The sequence below is a fragment of the Dysidea avara genome, chromosome 11, assembly GCF_963678975.1.
Source record: "Dysidea avara chromosome 11, odDysAvar1.4, whole genome shotgun sequence".
Taxonomy (NCBI): Eukaryota; Metazoa; Porifera; class Demospongiae; order Dictyoceratida; family Dysideidae; genus Dysidea; species Dysidea avara.
The window spans coordinates 11579914-11607513 of record NC_089282.1 but is presented as its reverse complement, the minus strand read 5'-3'; the positions used below and the strand labels follow the sequence as shown (position 1 = coordinate 11607513).

Here is a 27600-nt window from a genome sequence, read left to right as displayed (position 1 = left end):
AGTCCTCGCCCACCTGATTTCCTTGGAAGATACAGATGATCAACATCTGCTTAGGATGTAACGAAAAACAGTAAAAGAAGTGCCTCTGCAACAATCCAGTCACCACGAAAATATGACGATTCACGTGCCCCAACTATCAATTACTGCCTTGTAAGTGCAGCAGCTATTACACTTCACTTTCAACTATGTTCAGCCCGTTACACACCGTTACAAATGAAGAACAGTGTTAGAATCAGTCCAGCCACCACGGAAAATATGGACGATTCCTGTTTACAAACATACTGTAGGGAAGCCACGAATTGCGCTACCATGAATCGACACCTTTGGCTGCCATCAAAAAAGAAATGGGACACAAAGGAGGACAAAGGTAAGTCCATGATGCGTGCATTGTACGTACTGCAGAATGCCAAAAGGCACATCTCAGAACAAAGCAATGTCGAACAGTGAAAAAATCAAGTCCGTAGCCTTAGCCGTTGTCGAGTTACACTTGCCTGAAGGCATCAGGCAGGCAGGGAGGCATGCAGTTAGTCAGTAGAAAATTCCATTGAATATAATTTTTTAAATTTTGTAACAATTTATTGGAAACGTTTAGGATCGTACTGAAGGCACTTTTGGGCTTGGTTATACCTAACCAATACTGCCAAGGTTCCAGGATGGAGTTGTGAAGCTGGTTTTTGGATGAATTTTTTGGCTAGGAAAACCTAAATCTCCTTGATCCCTAATATACAGTACTACCGTACTGTATGATTATATCCACCTTCATAAAAAGATTTAACTCTCCACTCCGAACCTCTCAATGAGAGAAATGTAGCAGGTATAACCCTATCCATAAAGACCATAAGGACTTGTTGTAAATAATCAAATTGTAAATAATCATTTTAGACTACTTGGCTCCACCTCTTCTCCCAAATCGACTTATGCGGCCATGCAATACTTATCAGTTCTTACATTCTAAGATTCAATCAATTTATATGCATTTTAAAAAGTAATGAAAAGTTGTGGTAAGCATACCGTATACGCTGTATAATTGGCAGTTAAAATATTTGGCGACAAGATGGAAAACTACAATTGGTGCCACTTTAATTTGGCAATGCAGTGAGACACATGAAGTGGAATCGTGTGGCGTATGAGGTTACTATTTCTACTGCAATATTTGGACTCCTAGTGTTGGCGATTTATTTGCCTGTTAACCGTAAGATAACTTGTACACCTGTATGACAGCATGACTTGAAGACTTGGCGGCCTCTGACACTGCTTCTCTTTCAGCTATTCCAAGTATTCAGACTTAAGTTTTTGCGCTGTCGACTCGTTCTCATGAATGCCCCACTTTGAAGTAAAATGCTTCACTGCATTTGTTGGACCATTTTCAGCAGCATATTTGGCCCTATTTCGGTTCTTTACGGCGTGTACAAGTCATATTCCCGTGAGCATCTTTCTCTGTTGCAGATTGCAGTACATTAGTAACTTCCTTGTTGGCTGTGCTTCCACTTCTTTTCTCAAAATCACCGAAGTTCCTGTACTAGCTATCAAGTAACTTATCTTTAAGCTTGAAGAAGTAATAGCGCCATTCTGCGTGAATCAATATGAATATAAGCAAGTCATTAAAATGACGGGAATAAAATTTGGCTGTCACTCCAAATACCGCCAAATTGCCAAAATAAAAGCATAGCCAATTATTCTGCATATTATACGGTAGTATATAGAAGTAATATCAAAAGTATTCTATCCAGCTGACATCAAAATGTCGAGAGCAAGAAGATGCAAATATACCAACCTCTGGCAAGATACTTTCAATCTATGTATCATCCTTGTAATTCCTGTTGCAATTGGCCAAACAGCAATTAGTGAAGATAATTTTTACAGAGTTTTTTTAAGCTTTGTGTAGACATTTAGTGAAGCAATGATTCCATACCATAAGTGTTTTATAGTTTCCAAGGTTCTGACAGGAAATCACAAACCTTCATGATCCCTACTATACTGTACTACTATGTTGTATGATAATTCCTTGTCATGTACAATATGTAGCTAGTGCAACTGTTTTATTGTCAGTCAATGATGCCAGTGTTAACTACATATTCTAATAACTTTATTTGCATGAAAAGAAATCAGAAAAGCTAAGATGCTGTGGTCCTACTGATAGTCGAGTTATTGCACCTGGGAAGTCTGGAATTGCTTCTGAAGATCCTATTACTGTTCCGCAGTTCTTTAAACAAGCTTGTGAAAAATTTCCTAATGTGAAGGCAATATGTTGGAAAGGCAGCAAGGGAAGGAAGGATATGTTTTTGAGATATGCAGACTACAAGAAACTAGTCTATGATGTTGCCAAATCTTTCCACAAGGTATTCTGCTACTAAAATAGAATTTAGATACATACCAAAACACCAATTCTAACAACCTGGCATGTTGGCCCTATATTACACTATCAGCACTATCACAACTGTTGTTTAAGTACTACAATATTATATGCATCACTTTGTAAGATAGTAGATATTCAGGCACATGTGTAGATTTTGGTGATCCTCACATGTGCATAGCTTTGTATGTCTGGTCAGATACATAACTAACATCATTAAATGTAATTTGTACATTCTTCCTTACTGCAAGAGTCAAGTAACCATACAAAGTTAAACATCATGAATTGTTGTATGTGTAGCTTGGACTGGAGTCTCATCATGGAGTTGGTATTCTGGGCTTCAACTCTGTGGAGTGGTTTGCATCTAGCTTGGGAGCAGTGTTTGCTGGGTATGAAGTAATATGAGTAACATACTTAACTCTAACATGTTTACTATTAGGGGACTATCAACTGGTATGTATACCACTAGCAGTCCAGAGACTTGTCACTACATTCTGGAGAACTGCAAAGCTAATATAGTAGTGGTGGAAAATAAAGAGCAACTGGACAAAATTCTTGAGGTACATTTTTCATGAGCATTTTGCCTTATTGTTTGAATACAACATATAGATTCGACACATGCTGACTCACTTGAAGGCCATAATTCAATACAAGGGAGAACTCAGCAAGAGATATCCTAAAACCTACACTGTATGATGCTGTAACATTGCATGATTAAGTAGTTTTGAGTCTTCCTATAGTGGAAAGAGTTCCTGGAAGTGGGTAAGGACACAGAAGATTCTGTGATTGACGATATCATCGATAAGCAGCAACCTAATCAGTGTGCTGTACTGGTGTATACTGTGAGTTATGTATTTTGTTTGTAAATAGAGATGAGTGTTTATACAGTCAGGAACTACTGGTAATCCTAAAGGAGTTATGTTGAGTCATGACAATGTGAGTAGAAAGATTATGACAAAGTAGTAGTTATAATGATGGTGTATCAATTAGCTCACTTGGATCACGAAGGCACTGATGGATACACAGCAGGAACCAAAGCTCACTTGTGGTGGTCAAGAGCGATCTGTCAGCTACCTACCACTTGCTCATATTGCTGGAATGGTATCTAAAACATTGTTGAGTGTCTTACTAAATTACTCTAGCTTCATACAGATAGCTGACATTTATTTGCCTATACTTATTGGCAGCACTGTGTACATTGCACAACCAGATGCTCTTAAAGAGAAGGTAAACCTTGCACAGTACATATAATTGGTTACATAAACAATCAGGACTCTCTGCGTCATACAATGAAAGAAGCAATACCTACATTTTTTTTGGGTGTCCCACGGTATGTTTATGAAACATCATTATAATCATATAGTAAGTAAGTTTTGTTTAGCCTATGGGAGAGGATGAAGGAAATGATTGATGAACATGTTGCTAACAGCAATAACGCTATTGTGAAGTATTTTTTTAGGTGGGGAACTAAAGAAAATCAGTAAGTTTAATTTCACGTTGCACATTGTCATTAATGTGTTATTTTTCAGTTCACAGTCTGGGTGGAAATATGCTGTTGCCAAGATCACAGTGTTTAAGCAATTTCAGAAAAAAGCAGGTTTACATATGTGCAAACATATATTTGTGGGATCTGCTCCAATGCATCAAGCCACTTTTGAATTTTTTAAAAGTTTAAACATCTCTATTTCGGAGTTGTATGGATTGACAGAATGCAGTGGCTTGCATAGTATAAAATTCAAGTCTGCTACACAATCAAAGCCTAAATCTTGTGGTAAGCAACTGAATGGTGTGGAGACAAATATTATTGAATGTGGGGTTGATGAGCATAATCGTGGAGAGGTAAAGTTACATGATCATGTGAAAGATTTTATATGTAAATTTATAGGGACAGGTTTTGATTCGTGGTAGACATGTTTTCATTGGCTACCTTGGTATGGAGAAGGAGACAAGGGAAGCAATTGATGATGATGGATGGTTGCATTCAGGAGATATTGGCTATAGAGATGATGTAAGCAAAATATTTACTTACAGATTTGAAATTATGCACGTTAATAAACAGGATAACTTTCTATACATCACTGGTCGAATCAAAGGTATCACATAGATATGTGTAAAACTGTTTAGTGTTTAATCTATTTAGAGCTGATTTCATTCCCTATCATTAATCCAAATCCCATTGAAGACAGGATCAAGACTGAAATTCCTTTCTTGAGCAATGTAGTAGTGATAGGAGATAACAGGGAATTCCTGACATGTCTACTGACACTGAAGGTAAAGACATGTTTGACCAGTAAGAGACTAGTAGTGTTGTTCCTGTACATAGTGTACCACAAATAATAACGGAGAAGCCACAGATGACCTCCAGTCCAAAGTAATCAAGATGTTTAAAAAAAAGTTGGGCTCTCATTGTGAAAAAGCGTCAGAAGTATATGATACTAAGGACAAAGCAGTGTTTCAGGCAATTGGAGAAGGAATTAGAAGATATAACATGGCATCTCGTGCTCATCAGGTATATTGGTGTATTTCTAATGACATGTACTGTATAGCAGGAAATTTTGGAGGGAGAAAATTTTGACAATATTGATCATTGACAAAAATTGACGGATAATATTTTGGCGAATGCATGACATTACTTTGCTCACGCAATTTTAATCTGACAGCATTGGCAACAAAGCTTTCCGATGTCTACGGACAAAGTACTACAGTTCAATGTCTCTTATTCGAATCGACACAATCTTCTTATGTAAATAGCTAGCTCTAACAAAAACAACATGCACTAGCTCGCTAAGTCAGTAATTAATCAAGACTGAAACATACCCACATGTCAAGGCATGTGCATGGGTAGCTGAATTGCCCATCTGCCTGAGCTACTAGCCTAAAACCATACTGTATTCATTGGGATACTTGCAGAAGACTAACCACTCACCACTATAACAATATTCACCCACTGATGAACAGCATCTACTACACTTTCAGTGTTTAGAAAAATAGTGAGTAAAATTTTGGTGAATCCATGCATACTCGCCAAATTCGCCAAAATTTTCTCCCACCAAATTTTTCTGCTATACTGTATGGGTGTGTGTGATAGTGAAAATTTTAATGTCTACCAAAAGCAAGCCACTATACACAATAGTTGATAATCAAATTTGTTTATATAGTAATGTGTACATCGATCTGAAGGAGCTGGAGTTGAAGAATGATAAATGCTTATATTATTAATTACATTTGCTCCCTTGAACATGACAATATCTCATATGGCCAGTGTCTCCAGTATATTTAGAACATCTCTTTGTATTGTGGGGAGCTAAAAGAGAACAATTAAATTTGTTTTGTGTTGCAAATTGTTCCTTACTTGCATTCTTCATAGTCTTGAATACCAAATGACAGTGGAGTGCCAGACTTGTATTCCTCTATTATGTTCTTCTGTCAGTTGGCTCAGCAAAAGTAATAGATTAACTGTCAATTATCACAGGAAAACATATTGCAAGAATGGCACTGTATTATCGACAGTATCATTCTTCACTAAATCATGGACCATTTTGTCAGCAAATACAGCAACCGCTGACTGACTGTAGAGGACCAAAAATCACACAGGGTGTCAGTTCAACTGGCATCGTATCTCACGTTGACAGGAGAAGAAAATGTGACCCATTGAGCGAAAACCCGACTAGATTGCAAACTTCTTTTAATACTTCTTTGTTATCCAGAGGGAAAAATAAATGGGCTGTCAAAGTTTCAATCTTATCTGGTGAATAGTTGTGGAACAGCTGGAAATGCAAAACAATCAATTGTACAGTGACTATACGGAAAAAAATTACAGGTGCTCGTTGAATCAATTATAACTCATAAAGGAAACAAGCTATGGGCATGGAACTTGGCTCATTGTCTTCACAATGAATTGGTGCATTCAGCAAGGTATGGCTTTTGCCCCCAATACACCCATATATTCAAGCAAAAAGGCTGTTTAAACTTAGAAACAGGGACATTTACATAATAGTTTACAACAAAGTAAACAAACACCCATAACTCACGATTGCTTTATGGCACTAAAATGGAACAAAGATACTCTTACTGATTATTAACAGGTGAATCTGTTGGTTACTTAGTTATCTTGATTTGAGCTTTCTTTCGCTGTTTACTGAAGCGATTAAAATGCTCATAAAATTATTTTTGTAGCATGTGTTTATTACCCAATGTATTTCAATGTGGAAAAACAGAGTTATTCAAACTAGTCAGGTTTTCGCTCAGCGGGTCACAAATGGCATTTCGCTCCATCATGAGCAATTACTAAAAGAAACCGAAGACACTATTACTCCATAGAAAATGGTATGCATAATATGCTTTGATCTTTGGAGGATAATGAGCAATGCTCCTTCCAAGCATATTCAGGCTGATAGCCTGCAGTGAGTGAACAGTCACCCAGGCCAACATGTGGTTGACCAATCTATTCATTTTATAGGCATACCTAAAAGAATTCGATTATGGGAGCTAACGTCAAACGTATGTTTGTTACGATGAACGGAGAAGTCCAGAAATGTCACAGAAAATTCTATTTAGTGTTCAGAGTGTTTTAAGTCTGCTTTCATCTTCTATTAAAGGAATTTACTAAGAGACTTTACTAAGACCTAAATGGCTAAGCTTCCTTGTAGAAACGTTATTTTGCACTACGTGTAATGTGGGTGTGGTCCATATTACTCAAAACCATGTCTGATCTTCAAAGGTTCTTCATGCTACTGTGACGCCACTGAAGGCACAACATGTAACAACTCGTTCCCATCGTATAAATCCACACAAGCTGCTACTTTGACACACATATTCTTTACACTGCTGTAATGCCATAGGCACTGGCTACTGCTAACCCAGTTCGACATTATTGATCACTGTCGTTTCACCCAGCTGTGCCAGATCCAAGTCTAACTTGTGAAAGGAAGCGATGCAAGCTTCAATTTTTTCAACACTTCAACAAAAAGCACATTGAGTCTTCCATGATTATTTTAACATTGTGTGATGATTTCAGTACGACACATAACCCAATCCCACAATTACTCCACCTAAATTCCCATATAAAACACATACATTTTCTAAGTCAGTTAGAGCTAGACCATACCCTCGGATCTTCATGGATTTTAAAAATCTTAAAATCCATGAAGATCCTCATGCTAGGTCTCTAACCTACACAGGAATTATTGCTTTATTCATTTCTAAATATGTGACTGGCTGAGCAAAAACCGACTGTTTTTGCACATTTCTCAAATTCCACTTGATTGCATCTCTGTAATCTATAGTAACAAAAAATTGGACTTCAGCACCCCACATACCAAATTTGAGCAAGACTGCCTAATGCAGTTGTGAAATATAAGTCTTCAAAACTCAGTTTAATTTCTTCTTTTTTCCATTTAGGAGACTCAGGTTCTTTTTGCACACTTTACAAAACTATTATAAAATGCAAATGCATAGCTCAATTTTCGTGAACTTTGGTACACTTTAAGAATGTGTTGTGGCACAATCACATACCAAGTTTGGTGCATTAGTCATTGATCTATGGACAATTATTTGCATTTAAAAAGCCGACTTGTTGTCAAACCTGTAGAGTAAACCACTTTTGGGAATATCTTAAAATCAGTCTGCATATAGGTTGACCATCATAATTTGAACCTTTTGTGAGGAATTGTATTGATAGCTATAGAGTTACAAGGCAAAAACCAAACAATTGTAAATCGCAGGGTTGAGATACTCTAATAGAACAGTCACCACAGTGCAAAAAGGACATGAAAATTGTCGCAGAAAAAAGTTACCAGAGTTTAATGTTGGTCGCTTGTTTAACCCTAACACACTTGTTTAACCCTAACACACTTGTTTAATATTAGCTGCTGATAAAGCATATTAGAGATGTCTTTATCAACCACCGTCTGTTGATGGTGGTTGTTTTCGTGAGTTGTGCAGGGTTCCCAGGATTCTCCTATTTGATTTTGTAACGGGACCACTTGATGTATAGCCACAATAGTGGCTCTCTTGATTGCATGAGGCTTGGAGGTGAAATACCTGGGGATTTACCAACTTTAAAGCCACAGGAATTTTCAATGCCAAAGAAAGGCTTATATAGCCTTTCCCTCCAAGCCATAAGAAAGAACATAATTATAGACCACACATTGCCAAAGTCTGCCACTTGAGATGCTAGAGAGAATACAATACTAAGTGCACAAAAGGATGAGCAAGTAAGTGGTTTACTAATGTATGTATGTATGAGGTGCATGGTATATGTGTATGTACATGAGCTGTGTTGCAAGTGCCATCTGGTGCATGTCAAGCAGCCAGGAATAGAAATTGTGGATAGCAAGTGATGGGCAGTTCTACTTTTTGTGTGTGTGATGTGCCAATTCCCGAATGAATAGGGCACAGAAATGTGATAAGTGTAGGCGAAATTGGCTAATATACATAATAAACAGCGATGGAAGACCCTACCAGTCATTAATGTATCGGATTATGTTCCAACTTGTATGTGTAAAGTTTAACCATTGCAGTTGGATGGGGAGTATGGGGGGGGAGGAAGAGGAAGGGGTTGCTCATCTTAGCTACAAACCATACTATTAATGCCAATACACATCGCACTTGCCAGCAGCACACACTATGCACTTCACATTAGCATGCTAAGCCCAGAGTAGTACCCCTGATACATTATCAGGACCTTCAAACCCAGACCTTCAAATCCTTTTGAGTGTCCTGCCAACTAGGATGTTTTGTTAACTTGTGTTCTACTGTGGATTTAAATGTTACCAAAAGCAATATGATTAACATGGGCACTCTGCAAGAGGTTCCACTGTGGTCTTAGGGTGCATTGTGGAATGGACCATCAGACACAACACACTCCTCCGAGTGGCACCCCATTTCTCCAATGGTCCTAATTGGACCCATTGGAAGCGAGGAGTGAACACCCAAGGGGGGGACCCTTGGACTTCTATTTCCTTAACTTACGCCAATACTACTCTGCATCTTTTAAATGCTGCAATGATGACATGTAAAACTTTTAACTGAACAACACATATACAATGCCAATACACATCAGTTCCTAAAGCACACACACTGTGCTTCACATTGCCAAAGCACACACATATGCTTCACAATTAGCATGCTTAAAGTAGCATGCTTAAACCCAGTGTGGTACCTCTGATACATTGTTAGGACCTTCAAACAGATATTACCATTTCTGAACGTCATGCAAAATGGGGATGTTAATTATTAGTATAAATTAATTATTTATTTTCAATGTAAAGCAATACATTCAGCTGATATGGGCGCTCTGCAAAAGGTTGCACTGTGGTCATAGGGTGCATTGTGGACCATCAGGCACAACACACTCCTCTGAGTGGCACCCTGCTTCTCCGATGATCCTAACTGGACCCAATGAAGCCAAGAAGTGAACACCCAAGGGCCCCTTTGGGCTTCTATTTCCTTAATATATATTAATGCTCTGCATCTTAAATGCTGCAATGATGACATGTAAACTTAACTGCTTGAACACCACACATCATGCAACCCCAAAGTCTCAGGATGCAACAGTGACCATGCACTCTTAAGAGTTCTGCAGTCCACTCTGATCATACAGGGATCCTGGAGATTCCCAAGGAGCAAAGTATCACCAGGACCTGTAGTGGGACTTAAAACACGTCAGTCCTTGTATTCCCAGAAGCTCCTTACTACCACCACCCTTACCAATCATCACGCATAACACATTGTAGTCATAGGGTGCATTATTGACCACTAGGAGAACTATCAGAGCCCCAAACACTGCCAAGAAGTGATATGGTTGTGGGACCCAATAAAATGTTGTATTCCCAGAAGCTTCTTACTACTACCACCCTTACCAATCATCACGCATAACACATTGTAGTCATAGGGTTCATTATTGACCACTAGGAGAACTACACTTTCTATCAGAGCCCCAAACACTGCCAAGGAGTGATATAGTTGTGGGACCCAATAAAATGACCATTTAGTCCTTAAGTGTTAATGTACGTGTTTAATGCATTCAAATTACAGGACAGAATTTTTTTTTTGATTAACACTTGATAAACATGTAGTATAGTTGTACACAAAACAGTATGCAAACACAATTAACAGGTTACTACAGACTAATAAACTACCTTGCACCCCCTATGGTTACTTTCCGTGTGCCACCATATGGGTTACATTTAACACAGCCAGTGACATAGCCACAGACACTACCATACACATTGCAATATGTTCTAAGTAGGGCTTGGACGAATAGTGAAACATACCCTTGAACATTCGCTAATACAATGTTAGTGTTTGCTTTCAAGTTATTGGCTCCCCTGCACCCATGCACATCCTTCTTAAGCTTGTATCCCAGTTAAAAACCTGCAAGCACCCGGAAAGTGCATAGCAGCAGCACTAATGACACAACTGATCAACCGCAAATGGGCGCGTCCGCTATACTGCTATCATGCACAGTAAGCACCAACCAACGGCTTAAGGGATGTTTTTGTACGTTATCTATCACCCCATAAGGTGCTTTAAGGCTATAACCACAGTAACAAACTAAACTGCTATGGTTCAAAAGTGGACATGGCACACGAAGACTGATTCTGAAAAGACGAGCACCAATCATGCAAGACGAATAAACAGCTAAAATGAAGATAATGATGTTTATTGCAATACTTTCAAAGACCATGAGCGGATCACAAAGCTTCGAAGGATACTCTTATAATTTGAAGTTTACTCAACCCTCGAACCCACGAAGCATTCGAAGCCCCGTCCCAGTCCTAGTTCTAAGAGAAATATTTTGTCCACTGATAAATACGTTACATCTGCATCAGTACAACCTGTATGCACAGTTGACGGGTTACCATGGACACATTTATCATTGACAATTAAACTGTATCTATAATTACACCCACCCTTATTACCTTTCATGGGTTGGCCTGCAATGAATATGCAACATACTGCATTTTGATTAATGTGCTCAAAGGGAATTATGCCTGCACTCGTTTGCATGTTATAACACTGCACCAGTACAACACATATGCATAGTTGATGAGGATACCACCATAAACTGCATCCATAGCCACATCTACAGTTTAATGTATGCTATGGTTTTATTGTACCCCGTTCACTGTCGACAAAACATTTACAAGCAAAGACCTGAAAATAATGGAAGTTTCTGACATCCGTTGACTCAAGTAATGAAGTGTTCCAAGACTTATCTGGTGGTTATTTGCTGTCTGGTGGTGCCAAACATGTATATCACTTTAACCACAAAATAATTACAGCAAGTGAATTCCTATAAATGATGCCTATTATTCTAATAGAACATACTTTATTATTATCTATGGTAGTGCATCTCACAAGATACTCTAATTAAACATTCACTTTATTCATATATTTTCAGACTAGGTTCAGCGGACACACAAGACAACTAATGAAATATCTATGATAGTGTGTTTCACGAGATACTCTAACTTAAACAGTCACTTTATTCATTTAATTTAAAACTAGATTCAGTAGACCACTCTATGTACTACTCTGTGGGCCATATGCAGTGCTTGAAAGCCACTAGAGCATGAATTAAGGGGTGTAAAGCCACACAGGAGAACCTCATCATAAACTTAAGTGCTGGTATAAAGTCTTTACAAATTCATACTTGAGTGATTCAATTATACATGGGTTGAACCATACGGCTCTACGCGTAAAGCATGTATGAACACTACGTTGTGCCCTGTTAGTACCAGGTAGTACTGCAAAGCTTTATGGTCAGTTGAAGAGCATGTCTTTAAATCTCCTCATTTACAGCCTGTTTTTTTTGTTGTTATTTTTTTAAATAATCCCTGGAATATAGGCCCACAATTGCACCCTAAGCTCATTACAACCTCACAATCTATTGTCATATGTGGTAAAAATTAGTGAATTAGGCAAAATGATTTTTAACCAACTAATTTATTGCTCAAAATAAAATCATGCACCATTTAATCTTACAAATTCATGACATTCGATTCCTTGTACAACTTATACTCTCTCTGATAAATGCCCACATGCAGGATGGAAGGTAGCTACAAATCAGTGCATTCAGGAGCAATATTCAAACAGACAATTGAATTTTCGTGGAATGAAGCAGCTGTTGTGTACTGCTGAGTGATGTCCATTGAAAGAAGACCAGTTGTGCATTAACTAGCTGTTGATATTGTTTGAGGCAGTTTTAATTATGGGCTTTTAATCTTGCCTTTTGTCAATAATGAAATTTGCAACGTAGACATTTTATCACCTCTGTGTTTATGTCTGTATTGATTGGTGGGAACTTGGTACAGCTGTGTTGGTCAGCAAACTAGGTTGTGTAGCCAGAATTGCTTTAATGAACTGCACGAATGAGCTCTAAGATTTGTCTGATTTGACAACAGGCTAGCCCTATTTTAAAGTTATAGAATAGCAATTGGCCATCTGGAAAAGTAAGAGTTCACAGTAAAGCATGCAACGATCTAAAACATAATTAATTGCACGGGCAGCCGAAGAAACAGTTATTCTATTGTACAAGTGCTGTTGTTCTGACACACTGCTATGGAACAACCAAAGAAGCCATACACAAACAAAGCATCTTATTCTTAGTAATATATCATGCCAATGCCAGCCCGCGGACTCAGTTAATTGTATGGGCGTGCAATACATAATGTCCGTCGCTGACTGTAACAAGAAGCCAAGTTTCTTAGCACTGAACCTGGTCATTTTTATAAGTGTGACCAAGATAGTTATTGGTAAACTCGCACCAGCGAACTATGCTTAAAATAAATTGAAGTGCTAGTGTAATGTAACCGCTACTTGACCCTCCACTCGCATTAAACACCTACAAAATAACAGGCGTCAAACAGGAAAGACCTCACCAATTAATAATGAAGAGCCAGGAAATCTTGGCGGAATCAGCAGTGCCTCCGGGGTTAACACACAGGCAGCAGCAGCACAGTCAATGCCAGTCTTTTACACACCTAGAATGCCAGTCCCCATTTCTTGAGACTAGTTGAGAAAGACACTATCACCAACCGCATGGCTCTTCATTGGATCTTCATGCATGTGTTAACACAACACTCCAACTGATGCCCATTCCCATAATGCCGTAGCTGCTCCTTGAAGGTATTCCCCTCCCCCACCGTTGCATAATTAACTTCCAACATTAACCTTATTTAACAAGTTAAACTCCATTCAAACCAGTGACTTCATACTGATCACCGAAATCCTTGACCACTGAGCCACTGTTATCACCACTGTTCATCTCACTTAATTTCTACTATATAAATGAAAATTCTAGCTAAAATCTACTGAGTAGTAAAGGTTTATAATTTCATAGATCATACTCTAGAGCATTCTTTGTGTGTTCTATTAGAAATCCTCAAAAAATGTGAGTGCCAGATGTGAAACATTTAGCATTGTGAGAAAATTGAATGTGGTGCTCAAGAATCTGCAATTATGCATCGGTATTCTAAACAATTCTAAGTTTGCAAAGGTAATACAAAAGCTAAGATAATTATTACATCACAGTAAGATGATTATTACAGCACAAATAAAAATTATACTGAAATTCAGAAGATGAGGTATCCCATGGTTTGCATGTTCAGTTATTTCTTGCTAGACTATGCAGATTCTTCATTTTCCACTGTCATCACTGTCTGGTATTGTTGTTTTCATTGGGTTTTGGCAGCTAGCTTGTCCCATACATTTACAAAACTCTGAGCAGGCAAGAGTGAATTTAACACAAGAGCAGACTGCCATTTTGCATCCAGTTTTGCAATCACAACTGACGAGGTTGAGCACCTCATTCCGTGCTTCTAACTGCCCTGGTGGGGTAAAAACTGGTTGAAATTCTGATCCATTCACCTCCCGATCATACTGCGATGGGTCCAAATCTGGGTCAAAGACATGCCTGCAGCCGTCCACAATGCTGTTTGGAAATGAGCACGTTGGCAGTAGAGTTTGAATGCAGCCATAGTGGGTGGCAGGCTGCTCAGCTTGGGTGGTATATGGCATTGGTCAGCAATTTTCCTTTAAAAATATCTGCATGCATGCTGTTTAATGGTGTCCCTTGTTCCTTGCCAAATAGTGTGGCTACAAATCTGAGATATGAGTCTGTGACTTCATCTTACTAGTGATGCAGCTAGACAGAGATTATCTGTGAATGTCATCAGCCTTTTCAGTACCGTTGCCTTGCCTATACCAGCGAAAGAGGAGACAGTGTCACATCCACTCAAAGCATGTGCTCCAAGGAGATTGGGAATTACTGCATCATGCTGTTGTGCTATTTCATTAACATCAATAATTGTGTGGCTTCTAGAACACCCTTCCATAGTCACTTGAATGCTGTTTGGCAAGCTATTGACATGAGCAAGCAAGTTATGAACTAGAATGAGGAACACATCTGTATCATCAGATACCACACTAATTGGAGAATGTCCAGTTGCAGCTTCTTGGATCATGTGGTATGCCATAATAACATCAGCTTCTTTATGAGTTATTGGTGTTCACCATTCATCTATGCCAACTTGTACTGGATGTGGCTCAGGACCAGTTATGACAGCACACTTTCCGTGTGGGATCTGGACTAAACACAATCGATCAACAATCATTTGAATGACTTGCTTCTTGTTGGCACTCACATTCAACACCACGACTTGCTTGGGTAGAGGTGACTCTTCTGTTAACATGTAAACATGACTTAATCATTTCTGTCGTGTTGTCTGACACCCTGACTTTGTACTCATGTTGTAGTATCTGTCAAAAACCACATGTAAAATTGTTGTGGTTTCTATTCTTTCCATGATACTGGTCACTGCTGCATTGATGAAGGCTAATACTTGTGCTGGTAAAGCTGGCCAAGGAACAGTCCAAAGCAATGCACAACCATCCAGGATTACTACCTTGGGAAGTTGCCTGTTCCGCATTCCACACATTACCTGCAACTTGGTCTTTAACACGGACTTGGTAGTCTTTCTCATTTCACCACTATCATCAAAGAGAGCTGTTGGGTGTGGAGCCAATTCATGAAAGAATAAAGTCTCTATAGAAACAGTGTCTCTTGATGATGTCATAATTCCAATGACACGTGCATAAGTGAAATCGGTATCCACAATATGCACGTCCTTGCCAAGTTTAGTAGTCTGTCTGTCTTGTTGCTGCTGCCATGGTCTTCACCTTTTTTGGTCAGTTTTTTGTGAAATCCAGCTGACCACTGTCTCTCATATTCTAGCCATTGACTAGTTCCTATTTCCACAGAATTATGAACATTCACTGCCACATCGTCAACAGTTCTACCAGAAAATATGCCAACAAGACCTGTCACTGAATGCTGATCACTTTCAAATAATCAATGCATGTTGACATCGCTTCATGTATTTTCATTTTATCTGCAGCATCAGCTTTGAGCTTTGATGCATGTATGCCTTCCTCCTTGTGAGAAGTCACAACATACTGTTCTTCACCATCTTCCATTGCTTCCAGGTCATTCATCAGCTGAGCACAAGTGCTATGGGAAAGAACCCAAATGGCCAGAGTAGATTCATTCATTGTAGAGCTAACAATGCCTGCCGGTCCATGGCCATATCACATGTAGGTTGTCTCAATAAAGAGATCTGACCAAATGGCATTCCAAAAGCCATTCTGGTGATGCATGACATGCTCACCAGCCATGAACTTCTTAAGCAATGTTGGATGAAGTCGCTGCATAGATCAAAGGTAGTAAAGACCATATCATGCATAGTTGACGTGACTAGATGCAAAAAAATTATGGCAAGAAATATGGCAACATTTCTTCAACAGCACACAAATGGAGTGGCCAATCTCCTTCCCTTTCTGCTCGAACAAACTTCATCATAATCAGTACTGGCTTAATGAGACAGCCAACCCAAATTTTTTTAGTGTTACTTTTCTGGCATTTTGAGATCAGATATTTTGTGAGATCATTTGTTGAATGTAGCTCTTGATTGTCTAGCACTGGTCTCAAGAGTTCTTCTGTGACAATTCATAGTGCCCTTACATTTTGGGAAAATTTCTTACCAGACAGAAGCTTAGGCACTCCAGCAAAAGTAGACTTCAAAATTTCTTCAAGCCCACTTCCTTGCATCAAGGTACCAGCAGCTCCAACAAAACTCATCATCATGTGCATTCCACGAAGACAGGGAACAAACATAGAGAACATGTATGCTCTGGTCCACCCAAGTTATGTTAACAGCCACCTGATATAACTGTTGGTCGTTGGTGAAAATAGTCCACTCCTGCCCAGTGAGTAAAGTTACAGCAGAAGTTGTGCTTCTATCATAGCAGTCTTCATTGTGTCAGGCTTAGCTGGAATCATATCCAAAAATGAGGGGAACTGAAACTGATTCTTCATTTTACTGTAGGTCCTGTTATATCTGATTTATAGCTAAAAATACTACTGTGAAAGGATTGATGTGGATGGTTTGTTCTATAGCCATGAAAAAATTGGTAGGGTCATCTTCGATTGTATTTATAGAAAAATGCTCAAGGTTTAGAAACTGGTACTCATCAGATTTGGATTCAGTAGGTACAAATTGACTTAGAACAGCTTTAAAAATTAAAAAAACAAAGTTGACCTAAAAATCTAAGTTTCTAGCCTGGACGATTGATGTGATACACATAACTGTGCAATACCTTGAGTTAACGTGATATACACACTGCCTTAACAAGATATATGCACTGTTTAGAGTGTGTATATCTCATTAACTTTCCTGAACTAGTGCAATATGTGATATATATGCACTGGCTTTCCTTTGATCTAGTTGTGAAAGTGGTACACACACACACATATATAGTGCAACTACTCATTTCATTTTTCCTACCAGACTGCAACACATAATTAACTGTAACTTTGTTACACAACTACCCAGACTCTGCTACATAATAATCACTCATCTTCCGCACCTATATATCAAAATGTTTTATTTGTGCCAATCTCACCTGTTAGACAGATACAAATTGACCTTATCAAATAGTTAAATGTATTACTAAGTGATAGCATTTGCAAAGTAAACCATATCAAAACATTTGTTGATTGCAACTTAACTATACAGTGCCAAAAATCCGTAACATAAAAAATATGCAAAAATTACACTGCTAATTAAACACAGCATCATAACTTCTGCATACTTTAATTTACGGAGTTCTCTTATGGCACATTAGAATCCTTGATAAATGGCGATTCTAGTGATGTATAGGAGTTTGTGTGAAGTAATCAAAATAAAAGGCAGGATAAAGTCTTCTATCACTAAATTACACGTTCAGGTACATAATAATGCAGCGGGAAAACCCTATTTTTTGCATGTTTTGCAATGTAATTCTGTATAATAATCAGTTAAGCACTTACTTTGGATGAATTTTTAATCAGCAAATGTTGCCACATAGAATGATACCAAGTTTAGTGAATTTGGTTGAGGGTAACATGCTGGTTTGGGGTTTTCCCACCTGAGTAATTAAATTCTCCAATAGGAAATTGTAGCTATGAGGCATATATTATGTTGTAATCAACAGTAAATAAATGTTTCTATGGTAAAGTTAGAGCATTACTTCAGGTGGAATTGTGTAGAACAATTCAAGGGCTTTAACATTTTTTTGTAGAATGTGCTGTAGAGATTATGGGTGCTAATGACTGCTTTACTGTGTTTTTGTATTTAGTAAAATGCATGTATAATAATCATAGGGCAATGATTTATGGCTGTCTACAAGGTTTTTCAACCAACTGGTTTGAGACTACCAAAATTAAATGGAGTTGATTTTAAGCTGTTTTAATAGCTACATATTTCACAAGAACTAATAGTAAAACTTGATGTTATGTAAAATTTTATTTTGACCACTCTGATTACAACTCCCAATAGCGAGTAGTGCTGAACAGTTTTGGTATTTGTAGACAGTACTGTATTGTCAACTTGATATTGCAGTCAGCGTTGAAACCAGGTCGGGTCATCCGGGTCATCCGGGTCATCCGGGTCTGACCCGGTTTACAATTTATCCGGGTCTGACCCGGATTGGATCACGTGAGAAACGAAATTGTTCGTTTTACGACGTGGAAACTTATAAACGCTATCGCGTAGCTCTTTCGTGAGCCACGCCCACTTATCGCATTACCAATATACGCTCAGCCACGCCCATTTGTTAGTAAGCGTGGTATGTAGCACGAAACTGAGGGTATCTATGGTGAGGGGTAGCTATTGTCAGTAGGTGAAGACCTTTTTTTTTTTTTTTTTGGTCTTCAACCCACAGCTAGGCTGAAGTTGCAATATTTACTCAACACGAATCGAACGATCAAAATGTAGACTCGTTCGCTCGCTCGAGACTAGCCGAAACACGTATCGGCTTTAATTAATCCGGGTCACATCCGGGTCAAATCCGGGTCAGTGGGTCATCCGGGTCAGCAGTAGTGACCCGGTTTCAACGTTGATTGCAGTATGACTTAAATCATTGGCATACCTTAGTTTGATGACCTACATTACTAGATTTAAACACAGAAATAACCCTAAAAATTTTCAGTTAACAACAGAATTGTGTTAAAAGCCAATTGCAATATATTTACTGCAGTACATATCCATTCATATGTGCTGTAAGTAGACTTCTTCACACAAGGTATGTTATTTTAACTACTAAAAGACTTGTGTTTTAGAATTCACAGTATTTGTGGTAGCTAAAAAATTGGCCGGTATCAAAAACAGATACCACAGTTTGACTAAAATATTGTCATATTGCTCAGCACTAATAGCAAGTTTTGATATGCTATAAAGTAGTGAATTTTATAATTTTAGGTAATCAGAAAATTTCAACTGTTGCGCACGGATTTCACCACTCGTGGAGGAGAACTAGGTGTGTGCTTTAAGATCATGTAATCACTATTATATAATCCACACAGGTCCTACACTAAAGATACAGAGGCAAGCAATACAGAAGAAATATGAAAAGCTTATTAATGCAATGTATACTTAAAACTATAAATACTAAATACTGCATATCTAGCTGCGCTAGGATCTTGAATTGAAACACGTGCACATGCATAGTTACAAGATTTTGTTATTAACAGTTTGTATGCACTGGAACTTAACATTTTATGCACTTATTGTTTTATCTGTTATAAGCTATCTTGCTATTACATGCTGTATGTTGTTTCCTTCTATTTTATTTCTCTCTTGATGTGTGTACACACACAAACATGCACTTGAAGCCAGTCATCCTGAAATGATGCCATCTAGAAATTATGGTCGCACTTCTCTGTCATCAGTAAGGACAAATGGTGGTATGCCATCTGAGGTTGAGATTCCATATACCACGATGACTTGCTTATATCTCATGGCCATCCTGCAACAAAGTTTAGCACTGTGAGCAAGATGCTTCTGAAGAAACCAACCAGTTAGGCAATAATTAACTTTTTGTGTGTCAAGGTATACATAAGGGCATATTTAGGGAGGGGAACTAAGTGGGCTATATTCCCTCTTTCCAGTACTTGGCCATCAAAACCAAAAATCCCTTATGTGTATAGAGAGGTAATTCTTAATCACAGTACGGTTCTAATTAGTTTATATTCAACTGTTTAATGAGTAAATTATGTTTTCAAAATGTTAGTTGCTTTAAGGGCGTCACAGTAGGTATGTATATTGAGGCCAGAGCCTTACCACTTGTTGGGCGAGTGGCTGAAATAAGTTTTAAAAACTTTCAAATTTGATGAAGCAACTAAAAGTAGTGAACATGCTATACTTAATTATTTAATGGCAACAATTGATTGAAACAGCACTTGTATAACCTGCCATTTTTCATCCAGAGCAACTTCATGTCCACTTCACCCATACTAAGCACCTCTAAAAATAATTATCATTATTTAAGATTTTGAGTTATTACTGGACAATCAGCTCAGCAGGTTTACCCAGTGGGTGAAAACCCAAATGGTACAATCATACACATACTATAGAGATAAAGGAAGAAGAGGAATCACTGAAAACACCCACAAAACAAGAAGGGATTGCTGAGGTAGCTAAATAACAAAGATCATTGTTACTTAGTACAGTTTCTCAAAGTTTGATAGCTGGCACATCATAACTATCCACCCATGTATACTAATCACATACACAGTAGGAAACCACCTAGAAACAAACCTTTGAACACAGGTTAAGCTTCCTGGCTTATTTTGAAGCTTTCCAGACTTTATGCACCACTGTTTTTAAGCTTGATACTAATAATGCTGTAATTGTAAAGGTATTTACTTAGGCCCGAAGAATTCCAACAAGCACAGACCACTTCTTTTAACGTAGATGACAAAAATTATTTACTTTCCCACTCTCACTTCTTTAAGCGTCATGACCAGTTAGCAAAGTGTATATTATTCCAGGTAGAACAAAGTTCAATTGTACTAACCACCAAAAAGCAGTTGAAGAATTGTGACAAAGATATGCCAGAGGTGAATCTGATTTGTCCATTTGTATTATTTGGTGTTGTTTAAACAACCCCGCTGTATATAGTAAGAATACAGGATCCTTGGATTCTGGTACTCATAATACCAACCAGTCTTCCTGCATGATGATGGATCTCGACAGGTGAATAATACTACAGTGATTCCCACAGCCTAGATCCTGAATTTGAGAGTAATTTACAAGCATCATACCCCAGTGATCATAATAGTGCAGCCCATTCCAATGAACCTCTTAACTCAATAAAGCCCTTGTCCCTTTCCCTCTTTCAGTAGCTAATTTTCATAGTAAGCAAGCTGAACTACAGGCTAATACACGATATAACCATCATATTAGTTACAGAATCCCATCATCTATGTAGATGACTCAACATCAATCTCTGAAATGTTTTCTACTATAGTCATTACCAAGTTTATCGAAAAGGTAGAAGCATCCATGGTGGAAGTGTCTTTATACCATTTGACAATAATATTCTATCAAACCAGGATATGATAGACTCGTGTCTGGATGCAGCTCCACACTCATAAACACTCTAGTGACTCTACTATAATTCTTGATTCATTTTACTGTCCAACTTGACCTTCTGGGATGATTTAGCTCATTGTGTTTGTCACATAAGGCAATAATTTCCTGATTCAGCTATCCTAGTAGGAGGTGACTTCAATTGCTCAGGAATTGACTGGCGCACTGGTAACCTGACACTCTTCCGAGAGTCATTATTTGAGTTTGCCCAAGACTTCTTGTTATAATCACTGCACTAACTTACTCCTAGTGCAGGGTTTGAGCTCTGGTTGGTAGATAGCTGGTACACTGACCACCTAACACACTGGTAGTTCAGGGTTCCAGCCCTGGCTAAGATGTCGGAGCAATTTTTAAACTTACATTTCTTTTCCATGAATGATTTAATACAAAGTGAGTTGTTCTGTGTTGGATTTTTTCAAGTTTGTTGATTTAATTTTGGTGGTAAGGATCCCAAATAGATGACGCATAATCTAGTACTGGTAACACAAACTGCTTAATTCTTTATGCCTTTGAGCAAGTCTGTAAGTTGCAATTTAAAAATCCAATTATTTTATTGCTTTGCCAGCTTGCCACAAACATAGTTGAGGTGGATGTGGTGTCACCTCTGGTAGCTACCAGCTGTGCTACCACCGCACCTCCCTTATACTTCTCTACATTATATATAAATGTACTCAAGATGTAACCTGTATACAGTAAGATCAGTAAACCTACACCAGGGTGAAAGGCTGAACCCAACACTAAACTTGAGGTTTCCCATTTAAGTAAGTATAATGGTGTCTTTCACTGTCTGTATGAAGGTAAGTTCTTCCTTTGTAAAATATCGCTCTATCGTACCCTAGGACAGTTGTTGGTTCTGCAGTAAAACAAATAAGTACAAATAGTACTATTGCTATCACAACACAGTTGTTGAAATTATATATCACTACTTGGATAAAGGTAGGTTCTGTAATTTGTCATGCCCACACATTTTAAAATGTACATGTGTGTGTGTGTGTGTGTTTGCACACTGTCTACTTCCTGTAGCATCTCAACATCTTGCTCATTACTATGGCTGGACAGCTGATCATTTTGTTCAATACTGTGTCTGTGCAGTTGCAGCACCTGATCATCTTGTTCAGTACTATGGCTGGACAGTGGTAACTCCTGGTCATCTTGTTCATGCAATATTGTGTCTGGACAGCTGCAACACCTGATCATCTTGCTTATTACTAGCTGCAACACCTCAATGCTCATTACTACCACTGGACAGCTGTAACACCTGATCATCCTGTTCAATATACATGCTTGCACACAGTATAGTGCAGTATGACATCAAGACATGTGCAAAAAATACATTATGCACACAAACATTGCATTAGTCACATCTCATCTGGCAATCACAGACAGTTATGTAATACAAAAAACTATCACTAGAGGACTGTATCTGCTACTGATTGGCAATGTCAGTGCAAGCCTTTTTGTTGTTAGATCCATTTCTTTTGCTCATGCATGCCTACAGTTGGTTTCACATTTTCTGTGAGCTACTTTGCAAACTTCTTACTTCCTGAAGGCTTCAAATATTATGTCACAGGATATTTAACAAAACGTGAAGTAAATAATTAAGAGTCCAATTTTGTTTGTTATTTAAATATACAACTTTCAGCTTTAGATGAAACACCTCTAAATGCATATTAGTTTGGAAATGGTACCAATTCTATAGTACGTGGCCCATATATCTGCTCTTTGAGCAAATGTAGTAGAAAAGTACTATTCCACTGCACAATGTTAACCTGTTTCTGGAGAAATCAGTGAAATGTAGAGTACATTGGAGGAAAGCTAACTTACATACCTGTTATGAAGCAAATTACATCTGAATTTTGCTCTGGCTTTTGCAAAACACGTCTATATACAGTTAATCTTTTATGGGAAGAGTTCAAGTCGGTCTGCTCAGGCTGTATGGCCATGGATTGTGTACCATCTAGAATTTTGTCTAAAAAGAACAAACATGTACCCTTGGGTTGCCCACCATATTGTGTCTCATTGAAAACAATGTCTGTATAACTTAGCTAAACTCACTCAATCACCTATCAAATGGCAGGCGTATCGTCAAATGGAAGCAAAAGCTCAAAGTGAGTGTCAGTTGACCTACAACAATTATGTGTCATGTATAGCTGGTGAAAATCATGCTTCCAAGAGACTGAGGACAATAATGACATTCATCAAGAAGATCACCATAATGTATCTCATATTCAATTAAATACTTAAACTAATGACTCTATAGAAGCTCTGAACAATTACTTTTGTTCTGTTTTCACCACAGGATCATGTAATGAGTATCCTAGTTTTAAAGAAGTGCCCTTTCCATATACCACCTAGTAGTATCAATGTTGATGGAGTTAAGCAGCTGTTGGGAAGTCTTGGTGTGCAAAAATCTACTAGTCCGGATTGTATTCCTGCATGTTTATTGAAAGAATCGAGCACTAAATTTGTGCCAGCACCTACCCACATCTCTATAACAAGGCCACATACCAACTGAATGGAAAAAAGCAAATGTATAGTTCCTATATTTAAGAAAGGCAATCGTGAGTAATTACCATCCCTTATTATTAACCAGTATAATTTTTATCATGTTGTAAACAGCTGGAACATATATTATTTACATGTATTTTCTCGATAACCATATTATGTGACCAGATCTGCAAGAATCCTACATGTTTGTTGTTGCCACTTCAGGGGCGGATCCAGACTTTTAAAAAGGGGGGTTCCACTTTGGAATTGCAACTTCAGCCTGGTTGTAAGTTGAAGACCAAAAAAAAAAAAAAAAAAAAGTCATCACCTGCTGACAACAGTTGCCCCTCACCAACTACATTTCCTTATTTATAACTGTATACATAGCTTGCTACACTGCTCTTCAAAAGACTACTGTGACTGCTCTATTACTATTAGAGTATCTCGATTTGACTGCTCTATTAGAGTATCTCGAGTAAGAGAGGCTCTTTCAAAAGGGGGGTTCCATGGAACCCTTTGAACCCCCCTGGATCCGCCCCTGCACTTTGTTGTGATGTAACTTTGTAAGTTCTTGGCTTCTGGAACTGAAACTTTGGTTGACCATGATTCCTATGGCTATCTGGATAAAGAAAATGGAATCCAAAAAATGCACTAACATTTGGTGTTCTTGCAGATCCGATCACATTATATTATGTGATGAACATGGATTCTGACAGAACAGATTATGTGAGACTCAACTACCATTAACCGTACATGTTTTGCCAAAACTTTTTTCCTGTTATGTTTTTAGATTTATCGACAAAGTGGATCACATCCTATAATTACACAAACTAGAACATTAGGTATTTGTGGACAACTCCTATTGTGACTTTCTTTCTGAGAGAAAATTGTTGAGGGGCATCATAACTCTAGTGTACCACAAGATTCTGTTTTATAGGGCCCTTACTTTTCTTATGCTTTATAAATGACTTATCAACCAATGTTAGATGTAAAATTAAGCTATATAATGCATATGATGTCTTGCTCTAACAACCATCAGTTGTGGAAGTCATATACTGTCCAAATCATCCGGACAGTACATGACTGCCACAAACTACAGGCTGATCTTGATTCCCTTGAGCAGTGGGCCAAAAAGTGAAATATGTTTAATCCAGCAAGGCGTGAATTCCTCATGGTATCCAGCAAATTTAATCCTATATTATTGCATTATTATATTCAAGGACAAGAAATTAAGCACAGTACATCAGCTCAATATCTTGGCATAACATCAACAATTGATAAACATTTCACATAGAATGATCATGTCAACACTGTTATGAGTATAGCAAACAAAGTGAAAGGTTTTCTCCTCCATAATCTTAAGCGTGCATGTACGCTCCAACTAGTATTAAAGCAAGATGTTATAACTGTATGACTAGGCCTATACTAGAATACGCCCCTACCATCTAGTCTCCATATACTCAAAGGAATGTTGACTTAGTAGAAACTGTCCAAAGATGATCAGTGAGGCCTATCTTTAATAAATAATTACTCCCCCTACGTGGAAAGGTTAAACAAACTTGATTAAGACTTTAGCAGAGAAAAAAATATCAATTGATATTTTTGTACAAAATTGTTAATAGTTTAGTAGAAATCAACACATATGACATTCTATTACCCTCACCATCTATTCATAATACAAGAGAGCACCAATTGAAATTCCCACTAGAATCAACTCCTACCATGCATTACTCCTTTTTCTCATCAAGTACCATAATGGTGCTCAGCAAAAACTGGTACATGTTAATCCCATGAGCATATTATTATGTCACTACATTTAATCATCATGTCCCTTATAAATTCTGTTTGCATCACTAAAAATACATAATAATATCATATTGACTACACTGAAGCACCATGTATCAGTGTGGTTAAGTTTGAAATTATACAGACATTATTACTGTCACACAAGTACACCACAGCAAGCTAGCTTTTGAGACAACATTTTATTTGTAAGACACATTACACAGCCATTGGAGTGGTGGATGGGTGATTGATATATCAACTGGAAATGGCCAGGCAGGTCATATGGAGTCTCAAACCTTGATATAGGGCTCTTGAGGCCACCTGTGCCACTTACAGAGGTATACACACACATATAACATCCAAGCAACTGTCCGTGAGTCTATCCTTGTGTTCCACCCTGCCAGTGGCATTCCAAGGTGACAGAGCATTCCCAGTGGCTGGCATTCTAGAAATCGGCTTGAGTATAGCAGGGCTGTGGTGTAAACATGTAATGTATTCATGTGGCTATCCGTTTGTAGTAAAAAGCCAACTTGAGAAGATCAACCATTTTCAAAAATTTGGTTATATAATTATGAACAATTTCAAGAATGTCTCAGCAAACATTAATTTAATACATGTGTAACAATACAATTGAATACAACACTGTTACTTTAAACATGCCACCTACTACACATGACCTACATTATGCCATTTGCATGTCATATTAACAGTCAGTTCACAATGTTAATGCATATATAGTCACCATTTGTATATCTGTAGGCCAAAGACCTATATAAAAATATAATATGAGTCCATCAATAAAGGACATCCTCAATGACATAATTATGTGTAACATGCAGGATATTTGACCACAGTCTCATTTGAATTAATGCACACACAGTTCAGACTTTTAGAATTGAGATGTCTCACTAATAAAAACAATTTGAAAAGAATGTTACAAAAAAAATTTATAGATTTTTTAATGTTGGGCATTTAACATTGTCTGCTCTTTGGCCTGTTCCTGACAGCTAACAACTTTAGTAATAAGGCATAAAATACCTGTTGCAATAGTAGTACACATGTTTAGGCAAATATAATGAAATATTTTAATGACAACTGTGGTGAGTTTTGTGCCAAATTCTGGAGGAGGTAACACAAATTCACCTGAATTGTTGTTATTATTTTTTTACCATCACAGCCATTTCTGGCCACCACTTTTAATTTCACAACTGTTTTCACCCTGGCCCTACACCCTTTTTTACAGTTTGGTTGTTTATTATAGTTAGTTAGATAAGCTTTAACCTACAGTGAACTCAACCTCAACCATTTTAATAGAACTGATACTACTTCTATAGATCCACTACTTTATGGAATTCATTACCCAAAGACATTAATTCATTACCCACATGCGAAGACATTAATTCTTTGATGGAGCTCATTATTTAAATGACCTGAAAACATTACTTCAATCAATTAACATTAGCTAATTTAGGACACAATCACATGCAAACGCTTTGTAACATTAATTAGCCTGAATTAGTAGAATTGCCATGTATGATGGAGCAAATACAAATAATGTTGGTAATCTTAAAGGTGTCATGTTATAAGTCATGGCAATGTGAGTTGACAGTCTGTAAATAAGTAATGTTGATATCATGTCACATGTAGCTATAGATACTATAGTTGTTACACAGCAGGAACCAAAGTTTGCCAGCAGTGGTAAACATGAGCAGATCTGAGAGTGTAGGGGGCTTTGTACTCTGGTCCTTCTCTTGCCCCTCTTGCATTTACAGGACTATATTCACACCTAGGAATCATTCACACTGTATTAGCACAGAAAGCCAATGGACAAATAGGAGACAATAACACTTTACATGCAGATATAAACTGTACACTGTGAAGAAATTGAGTTTGAATTTTGTGCCAAGATTGAAATACTCTAATAAAGCAGTCACTACTCTATAATAGAACAGTCACAATTCTATTGTCAATAATCGATGAACACCGCCTTAGTACACTTTA

General features: G+C 37.8%; 1 protein-coding gene across 1 annotated transcript; it reads left to right on the top strand.

The window, feature by feature from the left end:
• Positions 1–2088: 2088 nt before the first annotated feature.
• Positions 2089–19491, top strand: LOC136238966 (long-chain-fatty-acid--CoA ligase ACSBG2-like). Its single transcript, XM_066029685.1, has 17 exons — positions 2089–2339; positions 2654–2742; positions 2793–2913; positions 2963–3043; positions 3094–3195; positions 3242–3289; positions 3344–3454; positions 3506–3580; positions 3625–3683; positions 3735–3833; positions 3883–4192; positions 4239–4361; positions 4413–4446; positions 4494–4624; positions 4677–4862; positions 19156–19213; positions 19260–19491. Exons 1-17 carry the CDS (start codon positions 2277–2279, stop codon positions 19331–19333), a joined length of 1764 nt encoding a protein of 587 aa, XP_065885757.1. The 5' UTR covers positions 2089–2276; the 3' UTR covers positions 19334–19491.
• The last annotated feature ends 8109 nt before the right edge of the window (positions 19492–27600 follow it).

Excerpts from the sequence above, each read along its gene's own strand:
- LOC136238966 (XM_066029685.1), top strand. The coding sequence starts at position 2,277 with ATGTTTTTGAGATATGCAGACTACAAGAAACTAGTCTATGATGTTGCC. Across the intron at positions 3,455-3,505 it reads TTGCTCATATTGCTGGAATG|ATAGCTGACATTTATTTGCC; the intron begins GTATCTAAAACA and ends AGCTTCATACAG. Across the intron at positions 3,834-3,882 it reads TGGGGAACTAAAGAAAATCA|TTCACAGTCTGGGTGGAAAT; the intron begins GTAAGTTTAATT and ends GTTATTTTTCAG.